Source organism: Uloborus diversus, chromosome 10 (genome assembly GCF_026930045.1).
Source record: "Uloborus diversus isolate 005 chromosome 10, Udiv.v.3.1, whole genome shotgun sequence".
NCBI lineage: Eukaryota > Metazoa > Arthropoda > Arachnida > Araneae > Uloboridae > Uloborus > Uloborus diversus.
In genome coordinates, this window is record NC_072740.1 from 75,970,501 (window position 1) to 75,993,513 (window position 23,013).

General features: G+C 34.4%; 1 protein-coding gene across 4 annotated transcripts in view; it reads left to right on the forward strand.

Moving 5' to 3' along the window:
- LOC129231361 (proton channel OtopLc-like) overlaps positions 1-22,025 on the forward strand; it is a 79,741-nt gene extending 57,716 nt beyond the window's left edge. For 3 of the 4 annotated variants that reach the window (XM_054865654.1, XM_054865656.1, XM_054865657.1), the window contains 5 exons: positions 1,147-1,212; positions 6,753-7,038; positions 9,234-9,409; positions 11,382-11,544; positions 20,976-22,025. In XM_054865654.1, the coding sequence (XP_054721629.1) occupies positions 1,147-1,212; positions 6,753-7,038; positions 9,234-9,409; positions 11,382-11,544; positions 20,976-21,928 (1,644 nt within the window). In that variant the 3' untranslated portion in view covers positions 21,929-22,025. The remainder of the gene's footprint in view (positions 1-1,146; positions 1,213-6,752; positions 7,039-9,233; positions 9,410-11,381; positions 11,545-20,975) is intronic. The other variant, XM_054865655.1, reaches the window with a different exon arrangement.
- Positions 22,026-23,013: the final 988 nt, after the last annotated feature.

A 23,013-nucleotide genomic window follows, 5' to 3' on the forward strand; every position in this document is an offset into this window, starting at 1 on the left:
TCACTGAACAGCATGATTCATCGAAAATTTTCAAACTTCCAAGTCCTGCACCCTCACACAAGAACACCTTCACCGTCCTGATTAACTGATCCCAACTAAGTTCTTTAGATTTAATTTCTCATTTTTTTTTCTATTTACAATTATGCAACAGTTTAACCCAAAATGTTGAATTTATTTTTATTTTTAAATAAGACGTTGTTCCAAAATGTTTTGAGCTTATTTATCATTGATTTTACGGCGGAAAACGTAAGCTTTCTGTTTTTCGCACGATCAAGAAAATTTCTGCAGGAAGAGGTCCCTTTCAATCCAGGTAATCAGAGAACTTGGCGAATAATTTTAGGGGAAAATTAAACGAAAATATTTCATTCAATTCTGCAGAAAAATTTTTATCACTCAAAGGTGTATTTTTCATCATTTTTTTAACTGTAAATCTCAGATCACGCTTTGTTAACTTTGCATTTGACATTTTCTTACCTTGTTTTCGATCCGATTCTTGTCTTTAAATCATTTTATCACGCACTTCACTATAGAATGGTATAAATTAACTAATTTAGAGACATTTCAAACCAATTTACGGCTACTGAAAGAGAAAAAACATCAAATTTCGAATTGTGTATTTGGTTTATGCGCATAGCTGCCATTTTAAAATAATAAGCAGAATATTAGGGCATAAATAAACAAAAAATTAAAGCCAAATGACTTTACAGTGTGTCATCACAATGCAAAAATAATAAAAAAACAACTTATGATAATTTTAATCATGAATTTATTTGAAAATATTTCAGTGTGCGATGACTTTTGTGGCGTATTTTTTTCTCTGACCCTTCGTCTTTTGACAAATTTGAAAAATAAAATCTGGCAATATTTTGAAAAAAAAACTACTGGGTTTTATTGAGAATGGCATAGGAATGGTGTGAAAAAAAAATGGACTTCATATTCGAGTTCAGTTTCGCGTTATTTTGATTTTACTACAAAATTTCAAGGTGTACGAACACATTTGGGAGCCACTGTATCTCATTTTAAGTTATCTGACCCCTCAGATTATACTTTACGAAGTTACAGTTATTCTTGTTTTTTGAGTAATCACGATTGCTTATTGCTTTCATTTGACTGTTTTGATGTGCTATCATTTTATTTTCCCGCCAGCACCCTCTGCAGCACCACCGTCGACCGGCCTCACGATGCTGCTCCTCTAGCGAAAACCATCTCCAGGTAGCGTCAATATCCTACACTTACACGCATACATACACGCACGTAAAAACAAACACATATACACACATACATACACCTACACACATACACAAACACATTCTCACACACACGCATACATACGGACATATACACACACACCTACACACAATACTCACACACTCATGCCTGCACACAGACACAAACACATATGCCTACACACACATACACATTCCCCCCCCCTACCACAAACACTCATACACACAACTACCCACACACTCATGCCTGCACACAGACACAAACACATATTCCTACACACACATGCACATTCCCCCCCCCCCCTACCACAAACACTCATGCACACAACTACCCACACACTCATACCTGCACACAGACACAAACACACACACCCTACATACACACACACTTTCGCGATTACGAAAAACATAATTTGAATTCCAGATGTCAAAATTCAAATTATTTTTTTATTTTTTTTGCTTTCTCAAAATTACGATCTTTTCATCACTTACAGATATATTTTTATGTCAAAATTGTTATCTTTCATCTATTATTGCGAGAAAAAAAAAGCCAACAATATTTTATAGTTTCTATCAAAGACTCAAAGACTTTAAACTAAAAATTTATCTGAACAATATAATACATAGTGAACAATTCATTTTAACACATATCCAACGTTTTGTTTTTCCGCCCTCCTGTTTCATCTATTCCCCTTTTTCTAGTTCTCAGAAAATAAGAAAATCTTCTAAATGCTACGCTGTCGAAGCCTCCCCTTTCCTCCAAAATTATTACAGAGCGCCTCAAATTTTGTTTTCAAGGCTCAATTCCCTGAAAATTTCCGGAAAAGAGTCCTTTGAATGCCTTGCCCTCCAACAACATGGGAGATTATGTAATATTCCGTTTTTGGGACTTAAATTTCAAAAAAATTGCTAAACCCCTAACGCCAACAAATATGATCCACAGTCGCGTTTTTCAGCAACTACAATTTTGAAGAAATTAAGAAGAAGAAACCTGAACATTTTCTGATTACATCATTGAAAAACGCTCTCTATTAGGACTTCAATTTTGAAAAAATTCCAGAGTAGAGCTCTGGTACAGCCTTTTCCCCTGCCATCGTTGAAGGTTGTCTACAATTACGTTTTTAGGACTTCCAACTCGAAATATTGGAACAGAGATGTAAATCGTTCGAAAAATCGATCGAGGACAATCCTTCGAGTCATATTTTCACTAAAGGCAACAAATATGATATATAATCGCGTTTTAAGACATTAATTTCGAAAATTTTTCAGGGAGGGTACTCGAACCTTTTCTCCCCTTAACATTATCAAAGATCACCTATAAGTTCGATTTTAGAACAAGAATTTTGAAAATTTTCCGGGAGAGACCCCAAAACACCTCTATTTCTACGTGCTCATCTTCGAGTACTAACCGACTCTTTTTCAAAACGAGAAGTTTAATCCCCTCATTCTCTCCATAAACAATTGTATATATACAATATTCAATAAGAGATGGAAACTTCGAAGCCATTTTTTTACGGGGGAAAACGTTTAAAAGCCTCTCTCCCAGCGCCCCCCCCCCCCCCCAAATTATTTTCTGGTTGCGCCTCTGCTTCTGCCCCTTAGATTCCAGACACTTCTTATACTGTGTCCCAGCTCCCCCTACTTCTACAAAGTTCCTACGCCTCTGTGAGCAACCCTTCTTCTTTTGTTCTTGATAAACCTACATAGGCTTTAGCGCAAGTCCGGATCTGCGTACAATCAGACCCCGCAGTGCGGGGAAGCACACGTCCTTACGGAGCCTAACGGCCCAAGATATTCAAAAAGAAAATTGAAAAAGAAAAAAAAAAGCTAGCCCTAATACTTATTAACGTTGCAAATACAGACTGCTGGTCTCTGGGCTGGGGTCCTACGGATTTTGTTGCAGCGAGGTCCAAAATGGGTCCGGAATAGGACCGGGCTGTTTCGGTTTGTTTCACACTAGGGTCACTCCATGAAATGAGCAAAAATGACAAATAAGTGGTGGCCGCATGGTAACAGATTCTTATGAAATTTGGTGTACAGGTTCTTTTTATGCCTATATAAAAACATGCAGAATATATTTTGGGTTTTTTCCTCCTTTTTTTTTTTTTTTTTTTCATTTTAGTAGTTTCATGCGATTGAAAAATGGTCACATTGAACAGCATTCTCTTTAATGTTAAATGCTACATTTTTGAAGGCTTGTATTTTATTAATTACTAGCAAACTGTCCCGACCTTGTTCGAGTTAAAACATTATGGAGGGAGGGGAGTATGAGGAGAATAATTCAAGGACCACTTTAAATGCGATCTAGAATATCCCCGGTTTGAGGGGGAAAGGGTTTCTCCCCCAGAGAAAACTGCGTTTTGTGGCTTAATGAAGCATAATTAGAGCTACAAAAATATCAGGAAAAAAAGTCTTTTGCAAATTAAGATAATTCAAATTTAAAAGTAGTTTTTGGTTCAACAAATCGTTGACATTGATCGACAAAGGAAGGAGAAAAGACAACGCATCGTCACTTGCTCACATCGACCGGTATAGTTGATCATTCCCCAAACCCACCGACAAAAAAAGGACCATTAGTAAAAAAATGCATAAAATTCTTGAAAGAAATGGTGTTGAGATACAATAAATGGGTAACATGAGAGTAACATCCTAGTCATTCAAACAATTTATAGTTTATACACTAGGATATAAATAAAGTTGTATCCCTTTTCACGTAGGTTTAAATACTTAAGTTCAAGGACTCTAGAACAGTTAAACTTGGTTGTGTCATTTTACCAAATTGTTCTTATCTTGTAAGAAACTCATTACAACAATATTTTTTCGAATACAAGTTGTATGGAAAACGAAAAAGAATAGAGGTTGTGCAATATTTTTTTCTTGTGCTAAAAAGATTAACAGTGTGGATTGAAAGTAAGATAAAAAAAGCAAGCAATAACAATAAGAACTTCTAAAATACTGAATTTGGGAATAAATAACTAGCAAGATATGAAACATGTGAGTCACAAAAAAATATCTTAAGCAAGATGTTACAGAAACGCGATAACCACATTTTTTATGCCGAATGTTACTGAATTTAACACACTAATCAGTTCCCTTCCCTTCACATTCGTTAGAAGTTTAAAAATTCAATGTTCGTAACTACATTTTCCAAAATGTTCAAAGTTTTCAAGCACTTAAAAATGATATGTATTTTTTTTTTTTATTAGTTTTTTTAGGAGGGAATCATGCAGTTTTTCGGGAGTCGGGGGATGTCAACAAAGCGGAGTCCCTAAGATTTAACTTGTTCAGCTTTTGGTAAATCCATCCATGCTAACAATAATAAATTAATGTTGAGAAAAAAGAGGAGTCAGGAGGAAGGGGATAGCTGCATTTAAAAGTCGAAGTAAAATGAGAAAAATACATTTCTAGAAAGCTCTGTAGTTGTATCAGCTTTTGACTCTCGCTTGATTCTACACTGCAACACCTATACTGCACAAATTAGAAATAATTTTTTACGCTTTATAATGCATAAATGCAGCTGTCCCACTTCTCCCGCAGTCCTACTCTTTCCAACTCTTTCCTAATAATTGGTATTTATACTACATAATAAAAACTTCGAAAAAAAAAAGTTTTTTTTAAATTAATCACAAAACTAACGTAAAAATATAAATACTACCATAAATATAACTTAATAAGGAAATATTTTTAACGTAAAAATCTCCAAGGTCTGGTCACATTTTTCGAAGACCGGTGCCGATCCACTGGAGCAGAGGCTTCGAATTCCTGTTTCAGAAGAGATCTAACTGTAAATCTCGAGGCGACCAACGAGAGGCGGTGTCAGCTTTTTACCAGAAACTCGGGATCCGACATTTAAGGGGGGCGGGATGGGGTGCACATCCGAGTAGTATTAGTTGCATGGGTGGAGCGCCTACTGGGGGGGGGGGGCTCTCGACGAGCCCTGTTCGTCCTAGTTCTGCATTTTTATGGGGCCCTACGTTCAATAGAGCTTTGAACTAGGTCAAGCTTGTTCTGTAAAGACGTAAAAAAACAGAATTAAAAAAAAGACATTTATAATAATACAAGCAGGGCCTGATTACCGCACAAGCCTACTATGCCTGGCCCTGGGGCCCCATCTTCCAAAGTGGCTCAATTTTTTTTAAAAAAAAAATTATGCATAGCATTAAATAATCATTCATTTTAAAGAAAATAACAAGACATTCGATTTATAAATTGGAGAAAAAAAAAACACTTTTTTGATAGTTTATTAGTTTTTATCGTATTTAGTTGGCTTTATATGAATAAGAAAACTTGATTTCTTGAGAGTTTAATACAAACTTAGGAAGACTTACAAGTTGTTTTTTCATTTTTTATTAAATAACTAATGAATCTAAAAAATCTTTTAAAAAGGAATTGTTTGGTAGGTCAATATTTTCTTTTGAAAACTGAGTGATTTGAATACTGAGTGACGAATTTTGAGTGATGGAAGAGAGAGGGGGGCCTCAAAAGTATTGTGGGCCTTGGGCCTCACTTTTAGTTAGTCGGGCCCTGTGCGGCTGCATGGACTGCACGGCCCTGGAGCCGCCTCTGAGGCTAGTAGAATGCTTTATACCTTATCCTGTGTCGCCTAAAAACATGTAAAGCTTTTAGCTGTTCTTATACTGACATCGTGATTTTTTTTTCTTTCACGTGTATCCATCCCGCAGCATTCAGTTCGAAGAGAACCTTAAACCATTGTCATTGTAAAGGCGGGATAATCGGTTTTTTTTTTTTTTTTTTTTGCGTACATAAAATAGTACGAAACATAAACTGGTAGCAAAGAAAAACTATTGTTTTAAAAATTTAGTATAAATACATACATGCATAATTTATAGGCTATGTTGCTCAGTAAGAATGCTCCTTTCATCTAATGAAAGAACTTTTCAAATAGTTGCAATGGTTCCGGAGATTACCCGGTACGTATTAACGTACAAAAATCCGCGCTCTCTCTCTTTATAATATTAGTATAGATATATTCCTGGCAAACATTGGGCCCATTAACTACCCATTACTTTTCGGCATTGTTTCGGAATCGTTTTTGCAGTGTTTCATTTCTAAAATTATCAATAAAGCCTCTGCATCACCTCAAAAATGCTTCAAAACGTCGTGAGCGAAGAACGATTTTGATTAAGAAGAAGGTTGGATTGCTTCGTTGTAGCCTTGAAAAACTGCTATTTGCAGTATTTTCCTTACAATTTGTGCTTTACATAATTATGATATTCTTTAAGTTCAATTTTGATCGCTGTTACTTTTAATTTAATGATATGTTAAAACATGATATATTTCAGAAAAAAATTCTTTACTATCACATGGGATAGTAATGTTAAAAATAACTAGCAAGCAATGATTATTATAAAAAATACTCAGTATGACATGACACACAAAATAATTTCAAACAAGTCATTACAATAGACGGTCAGTCTCTAAAGCACTCGTGTCTGATTAAATTTAAATATGAATGATTAGCAACTAAAATAACTTTTCAGAAAAATTTCTCTTGAACTACTCTAGGTATTTAGCAGCGTTATCGCCGCTGTTGGATTGTTATGGCTAATCATCTTCCACTTTGATTTATGCATGTACAAAAGAGAAGTTTTGAAGCAACTCAAAGAAACAGAAGATGCTATGCAAGAAAACAGCGATCGTTTCAGCACTGCTACAGAGTTCATAATCAATTCTGGATATGATTACACAGCAGTGAGGAATGTCTCAGATGGAAAAAAAATCAGACCACCTCCATACAGATTCTTGATGGGAAGACATAGTGGAAGTTTTTATCTCAAAATAGGTTCAGCAGGTAACTGTTTTTCTTTATCAGTAAAGTAGGTCTGTATTGGTGTTTATAGTTCCAGATTGTCTGATTCAAGGATAACATGTTGATTATGTACAATCAATTGAATATCAATAATCTGTATTTTATTTAGTTACAAATTGACTGATTAATTATAGTCATCGTCGGAAAAGGCTGTATCTATTGCATCTATGGGGACAACGGACTAACTCAGGACAATCGACAATGGAAGAGCAAAATTTTAAATTCTCTACAAGGAAAAAATGATCTTAAGTTATTTTTTCTCTTTGTTGCCATGAAAGAGGACTTATTTTATTCTATTTATTTTTATGAATGATATAACTGGTATAGAGCTATTCAAATTAAAAATAGAATTACAGGTACAACATAAACTATTCAACCAGTTCATAGGAGAAAAAAATTATTAGATTTTAATCATATGTCAATCTACGTTATAAATCCACTGGTCTTATGCCGCTAAGGCTAAAGAGTTTTTTTCACCTCTCATACCTATTTTTAATTTTACTATACATGATCAGGGTCTGACACATCTCGAGTGCTAGTGCGCCAGGGTGACTCAAAAAAGCACCTTGGTGACTAGCTCTTTTAGAATAAGAATCTTTGCGAAGCCGTAGTACACAGAATTTCCCGATAAACTATTAAAAATAATTTGCCTAAAGCAAAAAAATGTTTTCTGGCTTCCAAGGTTTTACAATAATTATCGACTTCTATACATGATGCATAAAGTTCTACAGTAAAACACAAGTTGGGAAAAAGAAGTGCATGGCAAAAACGTTTTTATTCTTAATAAAGAATAACTTGCCAAGAAATAAACATGTACAAAAATTGGTGTGTCTATTTTGATAAAGAATAACTATTAAATCAACGATTAAAGCAAAACAAAGAAAACGATTAAATCAACTATTAGATATTCACAATAAAGATAAATTGAATTTTCACCCTCATTTTAGTTAGTCATTTTTCTTTCTGAGCAAAAAAAAATTGAAGAACTATGATCCTATCAACTATAATTAAATTCGATGAATAAGCCATTGTGTATATCTTTGTAACAAAATTGCTTCTTCGGTACGAATTTACTATTTCACCAAAAGTATTAGGACGCGTTCAAAAATTCACATTTTTATGGATTTATCGAGAACTAAGAGACCAATTGCTTTGTAACATTTGTCACATAAAAAGTATGATCCAGCTGTTATTTTCCAATGAAAGTTATATCACCCATGCATTTAGGGGATCAGCAACAAGTTGAGGAAAACAATTTTTTTTATCATCCTTCATCGTAAATAGCTGAGAATGAACTGTAAACTTCAGAAATTTGTTAGCTTACTATGTATAACTGTTTTATATACCTTTGAGAACGTATCACTGATGTTCACGAAGATATAAACATTTCTTTCAAAACTATGAGTTTTATTTGAACGTTTTTGGCATGTATCATGCAAAGTTCTCCATCAAAACTTAACCAAAGTTTCAGAAAATTTGACAGCATACAAGAGAATCATAATACTTAAATTTGAAGTCAAAATGTTGAAAATTTAATAAAATATGGACATTTAATGCAGTTGATTTTTCGCTGCGCATGTGCGAAAGATAGCAATTTTAATGTTCACAGTCTAAAACCCAACTAGATTCTTCAACTCACAATGAAATTCCAGTTCAATATCTTAAAAATCTAGAAAGTTATCAGTGATAAAAGGAGCCGAATTTCATCAATTCTTGGAAAGGCGACGAGTTGTGAGGGGTCGTGCGCAAATAATCTGTTTTTATTTTAACTCACACAGAACGATTGCTGGCAAATGTTGCAAACCTGCGGGTCTGAAATTTACAACATATTTCTAGCTATTTACGATGAGAGATGATTAAAACACATTTTTGTTTTCCTCAATTTGTTGCTGATGCCCTAAATGCATGGGTGAAAAATACTTTATTGGAAAATGACAGCTGGAGCATACTTTTTATGTGGTAAAAGTTACAGAACAATTGGTCACTTATTTCTCGAAATAAAATACAAATGTGAGTTTTTGAATGTGTCCTAATGCTTTGGGTAACATAGTGTATTTTTTCTAATATGCGTAAAGCTTTGCTAGCTAAATATTTGATTTAACATAAACAATGACCAGAACTTCCAAGTTCAAATTCGTTCGTATAAATGTATAACTATTTCTCCTATTTATTTGCAGCTTTTTGTTTTGGATATCTAATTTACCAAGTCCTACAGCTTGGACAGCATATTTTAAATTACGTCGACGTCGAAAAGAAACAACTCAACTGCCAGAAGCCGACGTCTATTATACTCCACGTCATTTCACCCATTCATGCATTCTATCAACTATTTATGACTTTCAAATACTCCAATGTAAGTGCGTTTCAGTTTTACGAAAATCATTACATTTTAAGAGTTTCTTTCTTCAGAAGAAACAAGGAAACTTGAAAAAGTTCTATAAACACATTAAATATTTTTGCATTTACATGATATTATTATTACTTTTTTTTACTTTCATATTTAATCAAATTTCTTATGAGTTGCTTATTGCTTCACCAACACTTTCCGAAGCGATGCGCTATCTAATTTGTGCTGTAATCTTCGCAGCGCTAAGCATTTCTAAGTTTTCTCGAAATTTGCTTCTCACTATTACCTACTTTTTTTAAAGTACTGCAAGTAGGATCCGTAGTTTAAAGTTGGTCAAAATTTTCAACAGTATATTTTTTTTTGCATGCTAAAAATATCAGGAAATAAGTACCCCATTTTGTGGTAAGATGAACTAAATTCTCATTTTGTGCACAATAAGATGTGACGTAACAATTTCAGACTTAAAGTAAGAAATAACAACGTCAAAAAGCACAAATTGCAGAAAATACTTTCAAATAAATCCCAAACTAGTGTTCTTAACCGAACCTTCATCAAAAAGAATTTGGTTGTTTTTCCATTCTTCCCATCTGTGAACCATCAGGTTGCTAAGATTCTAAAACGTTTCCAATTCCAGGTTTTGCTCTCTCCTATTAATAAATTTTCATTTCCTTCTCTTAAAGATGCCATTCATCCTCTTAGTTGTGGAACTTATAATATTAATTGCAGTTGTAAGCTTGCCTTTGTTGGACAGACTCGGAGTGTTTAAAAATTTTGCTTAAAAGAGCCTCAAAATTATGCGAAAAAACAACAATTAAATAAATCTAGTATTGCCCAACATTGTTGGATTTGAATCACTCTTTCGATTTTAACTCTTATCAAATTTTCCAAAAATGCCCCCAATTCATCAGATTTGGACATTTGGGAATCAGTCCATATTTGATGAACAGTTCTGACGAAGTTAATGATACTAAAGCTGTTCCGTATTTTTCCACTCTCTAGCATCTATATCTATAATATTGTCCTTTCAATCGTCCGTTTTTCTCTATATTGCATATTTTTATTTTTCCATTCATTTTTATCCATCTTGCTTTGTTTATTTTTTACTTGTTTTGCAATGCGGCCCCTATTTTCCCCTTTTCTTTTTGTCTTTATTCTTCTTTTTTTCGAAAATTTTTATTTCTGCTTTGTTTCATTTCCTGGTGTTTTTTCTTCTGTTCAGTTTTTTGTTTTCTTGCGGTTCAGGGTTACTGACATTGCCTTTTTTGTTTTCGCTTTATGTCTTAATCTTCGTCCAATCGAATTCTTTCTTTCTCCTGTACATTACCTGTGAGAAAGCTCTTGCTCTTTGTTTTCATTCCCATTGGCTCTTTATTGGTTTATAATTTTCTGATTGGTGTTTGGTTTATCCGTTATTTTTATTTTTAAGCTGTTTGCTTAGCTGGCTCTTGGCTTTTGTCAGCTGTTTTTTCATCCATAAACTCATTTCTTTTGCATTGAAAAAGGCGTTCCTTGTATTGCCGAAACACGTGTCTGCAGTGATCTGGAATTTGTGCTTTTTGACGTTGCTATTTCTTATTTTACTTTTTTGGTACAAAGTTAGGTGTATTTATTTAACTCAATTTCATACTTGTTTCCCGAACTAATATTTGCATTAATACTTTAACACAGTTTTATTTTTCAAATCTTAAGTATCTTAATTACATTTAAGTATGAAATGCGTAAATTTGCACCAAGTAATGTACAATTCTCAACATTATTGCGATAATAACAAAAATTAGTTCTCCAAGATCAATCTAAACTACTCTTTGAAAGATTTCATTTCTATGTGAAAACATTGTCCTGTTTCTGCTCCCATAAAAATAGCTGAATTTCTTAAAGAGATAAAATGAAATAATTGTTCATTTATGTGTGTATACAGGGATTGATGGATAAAGAAAAAGATTTATTCCTCCACCTATTAATTCCTTCTTTTCTCTAGATTGTTATAAATCGGCATAGGATACTGGCAAGATTTGGTATAATGCATCTAATTGCAACGTGTCTGTGTAATTGGTTTGGAACAATTGTTGAAGAAGCAGTGGAAGATTATACTCACAAAAGCAACAACAATTTTACCGATAATATAACCAGCATGGAATTCGGTAACATTATATTTTATTATTCGAATTTATAAGTGATTAGTTTCGGCATTAAATACATAAAACTAATCAAAGTATTTATCAAACGTTTGGTCGTTAAAATAATTAATGAAGAATCGAGTATTGCTAATTTCCTTTTCTGGCGTTAAACATAATTCTGCCCCTTTTTCAAACCTTTAAGGAAGCAAACGTACGATGCATGTTTGTATTCGATCTGAGGCAGCGAAAAGCAAAGGGATGTAAGTGGACATTTTCAAGTTTTAAGTAAAACGCGTTTAAAGCTAACATCCTAGGTAGGCTTTCATTGATTTTTTTTTCTAAATCATGTGTATAGCAGCAACTACCAGGGCTACTAGTACCATCTCTTGCCCCAAGACAGAGGAGAGGTTCACCTACCATGTGTACTGGTTATCTCCAAATTTTTAATTTTGTCACTTACATCCCTTTGCTTCTCATTGCCTCATGTGTTATTGGAAAAGCGAAGTTTTAAAAAAATCTTGAATTTTCCGAAAAAACCCATTTAAAGGTTCCTTGGAACCCAAAAATGAGTTTCACAACAATGAGTCAGATGGTTCCTTGGCCTATTTAAGCATACTTGGAACCATTAACTGTGTTCTGAAAATGCTTTGAAACCCAAATGCCCTTAAATATGAGACCGATTCTAAAGTAGAGCGGGGCGATCTTTATAGGACTGAAATTAAAGTAGATATTAACTAAAAAGGCAATTAACGTTCATTTGCAAAGTTAGCAATGGAAACAAATTCGAAAATTTTAAAATTTTGATCCCAATAAAAATAACTGTTTTTTTGGCTTAACTTTTAATACTTTCGGAACCTCTAAAATAGTCACGACTTGCGTAAGGACTTTTTTTAGTACGTCTTGGACTTCGTTCTAATTCAAACTCGAATTTTCACGCTCATTATAGCTGCCATTTCGCTTTCGTAGGCGAATTATTCTACTCTGTATTTTATTTGTTCTAAGGTCAAAACATTAAATTTTCAACTTGAAAATATGAACAGGATTTATTTTTCTCGAACACTAGTTAGTGACAACTAATTTTATAAACAATGTAGGCGTTTCACTCACACATTTACTATTTAAATAAATACTAGCTGACCCAGCCACGCGTTGCTGTGGCTGATAATAGAAAATAAATTTTTACTCATTATTTTTATACGATCAAATCAATATTTTTAACAATGCTGGAAAATATTCAGTCGATTTTAAATTACAGGGAATTGAGAATGGTCGGGTTTGGCCGAAGTAGGACTACTAAATTGCTAACTAACTAATTATTACTAAAGTACTAACTAAATTTTCTACAGTGAAAGCATTACTTTCTATACTTATGTTTATTAAATTTAGTGAGTATCACTGTTAAAACGATTCAGAATTGTTCCTGGAAAATAATGGGCGGCTGATGTGACCAATTTCTACCAGTAAGATACCTTACAAAAATCAGAAACGGTTTCCGATAAAATTCAGTAACATTTCTGAAATTCTCCTTGAAGCCTCCTGAAAAATTCAGAAATCTTCCCGCTTGTAGCCAGTCGTGTTTCCCGAACATTAGATAAAACTTAAGTAAGTATAACATAACAGCTTGGCACTTTTCTGATTTAATAAGAAAATTCCATAAGAAGTATTGCAAACATGGCCTTAAGAGTAAACTTAGGTAGATATCATATAATAGTTTGGCACCTTTATGATTTGTTAAAAAAACTCCATAAGCAGCTTCGCAAACATGGCCAAAGCAAACCCAGATTTGCAAATATGTACCACGAATTTCGCGCGCTTGCAATTCAAGTAGTTCATACTCATTCGCTCTCTTTGTGAGCTGATTAGCATGGACGAATATACATTTCGTAGTCAAACGGAAGCCGATACACTTTATTAATACGTTCAGTTAATCTTTGAACTGGCAGCTAAAAATATTTTTCACAACAGTGAGGAACTGCATTCGTGCCATGTGTAGCAATTCAGAGAACGTTTTGACGATGTTACTTGATTTTTTCGATAAGTTGATAAAAACCACTGAAATCCTAAAACGTTACACGGAAATACTCAGAAACGTTTCGGAAATTTTTTGCTGTGTACTTACTTCGTCAAATGGTGCAAAATAACTTGAAAGTGGTAGGTAAAGTATCATAATGTTGAAATTAAGCATTAACCAATATACAGTTCTTGTATGCACATTTTATTCATCTCAGCTTTAACTATAGTTTTTAATCAATGACTTCTCACAAAATATACTAAAAAAACTGATAAACTATAAAAGTGTAATTTTTAAAATAAGGTAGATAACATTGATTTCGAACTATTTTTTCGATTATTTTAAATCATTAAAATTGAAAATTATCTTTGTACTAATTTGTTCACATTACTTTTGGTAAATCTGTCTTTTGCTAACACGAACAGATTTGATGGTTTTTCCACACCTGAGCAGGTTACATGTAATTGCCCATAGGAGAAACACCTACTTTCCTTGTCCAAATCGACATTATTGTTTGGCCTTGAGATCTATTAATGGTTATCGCGAAGGCAAAGCGAAGCGGAATATGAAGCCTTCTAAGTTGTATTGGAGATTCTGATGATATTAATGGAATGCATGGCAGCAGGATGATTCCTCCTTTAAACTTTCCCGTCAAAATTTCTGCTTCAAGAGCATTTCCGGTGACCCTTTTGATAACTATACGTGTATATTTGTGAAAACCTGGCTGGGTTCAAATTATGGAGAAGATTAATTGGTGAATGAATTTTCAACTGCAGATTGTGTAGTGTCATTCCTGGTATATACAGAGAATTTAAAATTTAGTTGGAAACTTTAATGATGTGTTCTAATCAGCAATTGTATCGATTTAATTATTTTTTTTTTTTCAAATTACCGGGCAACAACTGTTGCATTTAAAAGTTAAATGCGTCTGCATCAACATTTTTTGCTGCCAAAATAACTCGATTACAGAGGCAATCACAATAAAATAAATTAAATTTATTCGGGAATACACTCTCAATTATTTCACTTTTCGTCTCAACAGCAGTGCAGAAATTGTCAGGGTATTTGATGTACTGTGTATTTTGATACATTTCAATTTCACCGTTTCCAACACCCAGCAATTGATTAGAAAATTCTTGTGCGAATAGATCATTTTGCGTTTGTACTCGCATGTTCATGGTCAACCATATCATCTCAAAATTAGGCTATCAAAACGATTGTTTTAAACATCCGTTGAATTCATCGGAACAACTGGTATTGTCTGCCGGGAGTCCCCAGACAGTATTCAGACAATACCACCTAAAAGTTTATCGTTGCCTTTCAAATCTTGCATAATCCTATGATGTGCTTCGAATGCATGCTTTTACTTATGAACCACAGTACACTTATCCCAAATTATAATGCAATCTCTTTTCCAACACTGCAGCAATTCCGCGTTTTTTCTTTAATGTTACACATTGCATTTGGTTTGTTATGAATATCTAAAAGGCAACTTTTAAGCTGAATGTGCTGTTCGTCTACCATCTAAAAAAGGTAGCAGCAATGCCTGACCATGCAATTGTAACTGCAATTTTCTGTTGCGAACGTATTTTTACAAAAATTAATGATATTAAAAATTTCTTGGGGGGGGGGGAGAAAGAAAACAAATGTTTTCCGCTTAAATTTGGTAACCTTCCAGAAATTATCCTGGAATATTTTCGAAGAAATCAGTAGTCTTCTGGTTAAAGCCAGTTATGATTCTGGCATATTTAGAGAAGCCTAACGTAGGTTTAATGTAAAAGTATGGAACCGTCTTGGTTTTCCAATTAAATTCCCACAGCATTAATGCAATCATTGCCAACGCTAAGACAAACTCTTGAGCCAGCAGTTCTTTTAAAGACTCCGTGATCCAGACATCTTTTCGCTCTCATTGGGAGCTGAGACGATCTGGACGAACCATGATCAAACTGAAACCGATACACCTATTAAAAACATTCAGTTAATCTTGATACTGGTGGAGAAAAATATTTTTCACAATAGTGTGAAATCTGCAATTTCTAGCAATTCAGAAACCTTTTTGATAAATATAGTTGATTTTCTCAGGAAGTAAATAAAAAGCTGTGAAATCCCGAAACGCTCTACAAAAATGATAAGCAACGTTTCGGGTTTTTTTAGCATATTGTTTTTAGCAGTAAGTCAAACGATGTTAGAGTTATATCAATTAATTAACTTACACCGCCATCTATTAAAAATTTTTAGAACTAAACAATTAATTCACACTATTATTGTATAATTAATACTTAATTTGCAATAAAAAATTATAAAAACTATCCTATCTTTTAAGTTGGACCAAATGACGCATAGGTATGAAATTTGATTAAAATCGGTTGAGTAGTTTCGGAGTTTACCCCGAACAAACATCGTGACACGAGATTTTTATATATATAGATAGATATTTTGCTGTCACAAATAAATCTTTTGTGCCAGAAAGCATTGTAGTTTTTCAAACAAATAAATTTTGAAAAGTTCTTATTTTTGATCAACGATATAATTACCCTCGTTATAAACGACCATTAGCTGTGTTTTCAATCCCAAGCAGATAGATATTAATCGTTTTTTTTTTCAGAAAAACATCTGGAGATAACATTTTGGATATCGAATAATCATTTGAATTTTCAGGTTTTTTTTTTTTTTTTTTTTTTTGTCTCGTGTAGATTGGAATAAAGTGAAATTAGATGGAGCAATATCAGATGAGTAGTATGGTGGCTGAAACAGCCCAGCACAGCTCTCTCTCTCTCTCTCTCTCTATCTTTTTTTATGAATAGCCTTGAGCAGTGTGATCTTGCTTTATCATGTGTTTGGATCACTCTTTTTCTGCTGATAATAGTGGAAATATTTTTGCCACAATTTGCACCATCTGATTTTCCTTTCTTCCGATCGTAAAGCACTGTCTATGAGACAAAAACTTGAAAATTCGTCTTGTAGCCAAGAGGCCATTTTCAAATATTGTACTCCTAAATTCAATTCATTTTGATGTTTGAAATTTGCACACTAGATAGCATAAATATCGCAAAATCCCACCAAAAAAAAAAAAAACAAAATCAGAGCATATAATGAAAGTGGCCAAGCACCTTTTCAGCAGTTACTAAGCCTTTTCGGCCTAGGTTATGGCAAACTATGAATAAATTTATTCTGGTCAGAAATAGAAAAAAATAGGGGAGTACATAATTTTGACGTAAATGCGCAAATAACGTAACTTACGCTCATAACTAGCATAAAGCAAAATGAGATAAATCATCCGTAATGTAAAGCATAGTAGAAAGCAAAAGAAAAAATCTGGATATGAAAATCAGCGCTTATAAGGTCAAAAATCAGGAAACGGAGTCAAAACAAAGTGATTTACCTAAGTCCATGGCAAGGAGTAATATCAGAAATCTTGAATCCGGACAAATATACAAGATGTAAATTGGTCCCTTTTAAATTCCCAAGAAGTGTTATTGCAAAATTATAGAATCAGTTCTCCAAGGAAAGGAACAGAGAATGTTTGATGTACCAAGACAACATCGTCCACGTGCTACCATGGGGGGGGGGGGGGGGCACAGGTGACGGATATATCCTGTTAACAGCTCGTTGAGCCTTAACAGACAGTGCCAGGGATGTAACTAGGTTATTTTCCCACCATGCGAAAATGTGTTTTGCCGATTTAAGAAAAACGCTTGCAACACATTTAAAAACATTTTTTTTTCTCCCATGGATCACTTTTAAAAAGTTCACCGATAATCTTCCTGCTGATATTTTCTGAAAAGCTTTTAAAAAAATTACGCAAAATTTCAAAGGTTTGATCAAAGGTTTTAGTTAAATATTTTAATTTTACCAATACATTTTTATTTATTTATTTATTTATTTATTTTTTCACATATAGCAATTAAATTCAATACAATAATTTCGTAAAATTCATTCTTTTAATAATTGTAAAATGGTATGTATATTTTATCTAGCTTTTAAGACTTGTATGACATTTTAACTAATTTAAAAATGTATTTAAGCATTGAACCGTAAGAAACTATAGCATGGCTCTTCATAAAACAGTTTTGTAAGTGGTAAAATAATTGTTAAAAATTACTTTAAAAAGCATTAAATATTTCATTTAAACATTAAATAATTACTTAACATTAAGACGATCAATTTCAACAACAGTTCTGAAAAGTTGTAGTCTCAAAACTTTTTCTTAGGCTTCTTTGTGAAATTCAGAATGATATTTAACTGGTGCATATGTCCCAATTAATCTTATATTGAATTTTGCTGAGGTTTAAAATTAGTCACTCCCTTCCGTAAGAAATTTTGCTCACAGAAAGCACGGATGGAAAAACATATCGTCTCAAAGCTTCGACGAGGTACTATACGTATGATCAATTATAAAATATCTGGAGCCAGGAAAAAATTGTTTGCGCCAGGCAAACTATTTCTTAGTATGTAAGAAAACTAAGTATAGCATGGCTTCTAAACTATTCTTCTGAAAGAACTAGTCACCAACGTCTATTGCAAGGGTATTAGTTGCCAGGGTAACCTGACGTTCGGTATTTATCGGATCCTGTAATGTACACTGCTCAAAACAATTAGGGGAGCACATGGTTTTAACAAAATTACGCAAAGATGCATACTAATAAATAACATAAAATGTATGTACATATAAACATCCATAATTTTAAGCCTACCAGGAAACGGAAAAAGAAAATTTTATATGCCAATCAGTGTTCATGAGGTCAAAAACCAGAAAAAGGAGATAAGAGCAGAAATCGAGATGTTGCAGAAACGTCCGTTTTATTGCCGTAACTGTGAAATTCGATTGCACAGTATTTTTTCTTGAGACAAGGTTACTTGAGAATGTCTTAACAGAGTGATTTACCGGAATCCATGACATGACATCTTATAGGCAGACTGGAATCCGCGCAAACATAACGTAGTGTCGCGGACGCTGTTTGAGTCTCCAGAAGTGTTGTTGCAAGGCTTTGGAATCAATTCCAAGAGACAGGAAATGTTAAACGTCGATCAGGGCAAGGTCGGTCACATGCCACTGAAGCAACTGATAACCAGTATATACTGTTAATAGCCCGTCGAAACAGAACAGAGAATGCTACGCAGCTGCAAAGACAGTTACTCTTGGCAACAGGACGAAGGATGTCCAGCCAAACAGTACGTAATCGGCTTCATGAGGGAGAGCTCTATGCACGTAGGCCAATGGTCCTCATTCCGTTGACCCCACGCCACCGTGCTGCCCGAAGATGATGGGATGTTGAACATCGAGATTGGGAGCAACATGATTGGAGCCAAGTGTTGTTTACAGATGAGTCCCAAATCAGCATGGAGTGTGACATCCGACGCTTTCTCGTATGGAGGGACAGGGGCACTCGAAATAACCTCGCATTCATTCGTGAAAAGTCACAATACAGATGAGTTGGTTGGATGGTATGGGGTGGAATCAGCATAGGCGGACGTACGGACCTGCATATCATTCGGAATGGCACTTTGACTGGCCGAAGGTATGCATACGAGATACTGCGACCTCATGTCATCGCTTACTCTGGAGCCATTGGAGATTCCGTTGTTTTCCAGAATGATATTGCCCGACCGCATAGAGCTCGTCTGGTAGAGAACATGCTTGAAGCTGAAACAATACAGCGTATGGAATGACCAGCGTGCTCTCCTGACCTGAATCTACTCCAGCATGTTTGGGACATGCTCGGACGACGCATTGCTGCGCGACCAAGGCCGCCTGTTACTGTTCGAGACTTGGAAATTGCACTTCTTGGGGAGTGGAACAGTATTCCCCAAAGTCAGATAGATAACCTCATCGCATCCATGGCAAACAGGTGTGCAGCAGTCTTAGGTGTTCGAGGAGCCCACACGCCTTATTAAAACTTATGCATCATGTCTAAACAGTGTCTTTTTTTCATCATTTACATGTAACCAAATTGTTGCCCTAAATCATCTTTTAGCGTTTTTTCCATACTTTCAAAGCATTAAAACTTAATTCCAATTATTTTACGTCTTTTTTTCTGTATTGCGCATTGATACGCGTGTACTATCCATTGTATGCCAATACATGGCCGTCTCGCCCGGTTTTCTTCACGTTTTTGCTTGCTCCCCTAATTGTTTTGAGCAGTGTACTTCTTCCAGATTCCAACTGTAGCGTGGTCTATAGAGTCCTCTTCTGGTTCCTTATACCAGGATTGCAGGAAAAGTATTTTATCTTTATACTATTACAACAAACTAGAATATATATAATATACTTAGGTAATCCTCACTTAAAGTGTAGTCTTAATACTGCTGCTTAGGTTACTTTGAAGTTCTGAATTATTTTTAACTGGTGCAATGTACCAAATTGCATTTTTCCGAGGTTAAAAATTTGTTATACCCTTCTGTACAAAATGTTGCTTATAGAAGAGTTCGGACAAGAAAAAACATATCTTCTCAAAGCTTCAGCGAGTTATTAGATATTTATATATGATCTATTATAAAATCTTCGGAGCCAGGAAAAATTTGTTAGCACCAGAAAAATTATTTCTTAGAGCTTGTGGGAAAATTCTATTGTGGGAAAATTCAGTATATAACATGGCTTCTAAATTATTCGTGCTTTGAAATAACTTGTCGCCAAGGTGTATTTTTAGTTGCAAGTGTGATCTGGCTTTCAGGATTTGTTGGGCCCTGTAATAGGATCCTAATCTCAGATTTCATAAGTGCAGAGTGGTCTATATTGTCCTCTGCTCGTTCCTCATACCAGGCTGCAGGAAAGTATTTTAGTCTTTGCACAGGGGTGCCCACCTAAGGGGGTCATGGCGCAGACTGCGCCATTGAAATTTTTTGGAGGGGTTGAGGGGTATTTTTCTCATTTTGGGGGGGAGCTCTTGCTTTTGGGGGTGTCTTTGTGATTTTAAGGGGGTAAGCCCTTGATCTTAGGGGCACCCATGCTTTACAATTCCAATTTACTGTAATAAACATACTTGGGGGATGTTCAGAAGGAGGAAGCTTAATCAAACAGAACTGGCAAAATATTAAACGAACAAAAATTATCTCTAAAAAGTAATGGATGGATCAACTCAATAAAATCTATAACAAGTATTCAAAAAGTATATATATGTTTTTTATTCTAACAGTTTACTAAGACCATTTAAGTTGATTTTATTTTAATGTTAGCATATTTAGGAGAAAATATCTTTCCTACTTGTTCTTGTTACAACCTCACTTTTAAACTCACGCAACTATAGAGTCATAGTCATAAATGTTTCAGTACCTAAATGACGTATGATCCACGTTTCTTAGTAATATTCATGTTCATGTAAGACAAGTATCTGATAAAGTTTTCGTGTCTTCCCAGCAAATTTTCAATGAAACAAATCTGTTGAAATCATGACTGAGAAGAATATATTAATGAAATATTTTAAAAGTAATTATGTTTTATTTTTAGATATTGCCAGTTTTCACATCATTGTTCAAAGGAAAGAAAATTGGGACAACCCCTACTTTTGTAGTGCAGAATCAGTTCTGTCAACACGTTCTTTGAGTGCTATTCCGTATTTATATCCCTTTGCAATAGAGTATAACCTTCTCTTAGCTGGAGTTTGGTTCATCGTATGGCAGAACATTGGAAAAGAGCACATGAATGCAAATCCGCATCATCTGCGTCACACCATTTCACAAGACGAATACACTGGCAGCGATGAAATAGCATATCAAAGCAATCTTGTCATCAATGCTGATTGTCATTCCGCAAACAAAGGATTATTTATTGGACTTTTCCTCTTACTTACTATTATAGTTACTGTTATAATATTTTTTGTTTCTATGACTACTGATGGTTATCAACAAAAAGCTATTGATATCCATACTGCGCAAGAAGGTGTATTAACTGTTATAGGTTTATTATCAGTTTGCATTTCATTTTACCAAATACGGAAGTTAGATATTAGTGAACATCCAATCACTTTTCTTGATGATGTGTTACTTTTTGTTCCATTGCCATTTTACTTCGTGCATGGAATTATGTCTGTCACAGCCGAATTCGCCAATTCCAACTATACTAGGCTCGCCCTTCATATTTTGGTGACTTTTCAAGTGGTTGTACAAACACCATTTATTCTTGACGGTCTAAGGCGGTGCAGCAACTCGCAGACACATCGATATAGAAAACCTGGAAGGGAAGTTATTACATTTTTAATCATACTCAACTTAACTCTCTGGGTTGTAAATACTTTTGAACTGAAAAGTGTTGAGCATTACCACGGCCAGGAAGAGTATTTTGGTGACCTGATATGGATGTTTGTTGGCCATACAACGTTGCCTTTAATGTTGTTTTATAGATTTCATTCTTCAGTGTGTTTGGCTGATATGTGGAAATCAGCCTATGAGAAAGAAGCATAAATTTAGTTTGTATTATCATTTTAGCGGTAGTAATACTTAAGAAAACGCAAGACGTTTATGTAAAACATTTTAATAAAGGTAATGACATCTGGTGAAAGCTGTTTGTTTATTGTCGAAATTTTTTCCAATTTAAAAGAACAATAAAGTGGAAAATACGAATATTCAGCATTTTTAATAGCTAGGCCTCTGAGAAATAGAATAAAAGTAATTTCTAGAACATAAGTCCTGAGGAAAAGGAAGTGCCTCGTTACAAAGACTTTGGTTAAAATAAGCCTTGTTAGCATGGGCGTAGCCAGAATTCCCGCTATGGAGGGGTAAGCATAGGCGCAACAAGATAGTGGTTAACCCCCCCCCCCCCTACAGTGTCAAACAATTAAAAAATTTGAAATAAAAGTCCCCACCCCACCTCACAAAAGATTAAGAAAGGAAACATTTTATGCTATTTATGGTCAGATACAAGGAAAACGAAGTTATGCGCCTCCCCACCAGAATTTTTTTTAAAATTGATGTCCTAAAAATGTAATTTTAAATTATGATTGGTGACATTAGGGAGGAGCATGGGGATAAAAGGCTTTTTTCAGGGTGGGGGAGTTGCCCTTTCCTTCCGCCCTCTGGCTACTCCCACGTTTGTGAGCGAGGTATTTTCAGCCCCAAATTATTAGGTTGATTAGATTACTTAAACTCATGCTTCAATGCAGGCACCACCTCTTATTTGGCTTCACAAAATATTGAAAATTATTATATTACTATAAAATCTGAAGGATCACATTACAAGTCTTTTAAAATATTTTCTTTCAATAACCAGTATCAAACTTTTCATGTAATTAGTGAAAGTAGGCTACATAAATTGTTTTTTTCAATTAGTCATATGAAAGCCTTTCCACTTCTAAGGCTCTTTTTAAATTTGTGAAACTTTTTTTCAGTCATTTAGTGGACGTAGCAGATTCGAACTTCATCTTGTCTCAAGAGCATTTGATTAGAACTGAAATTTTGTACAAAGTAAATCACAAAAAATTATTTTTAAAACTATATTCGTCAAAAGTTTTGAAAAATTCCACATATAGAATTACTTTATTGACTAAAAA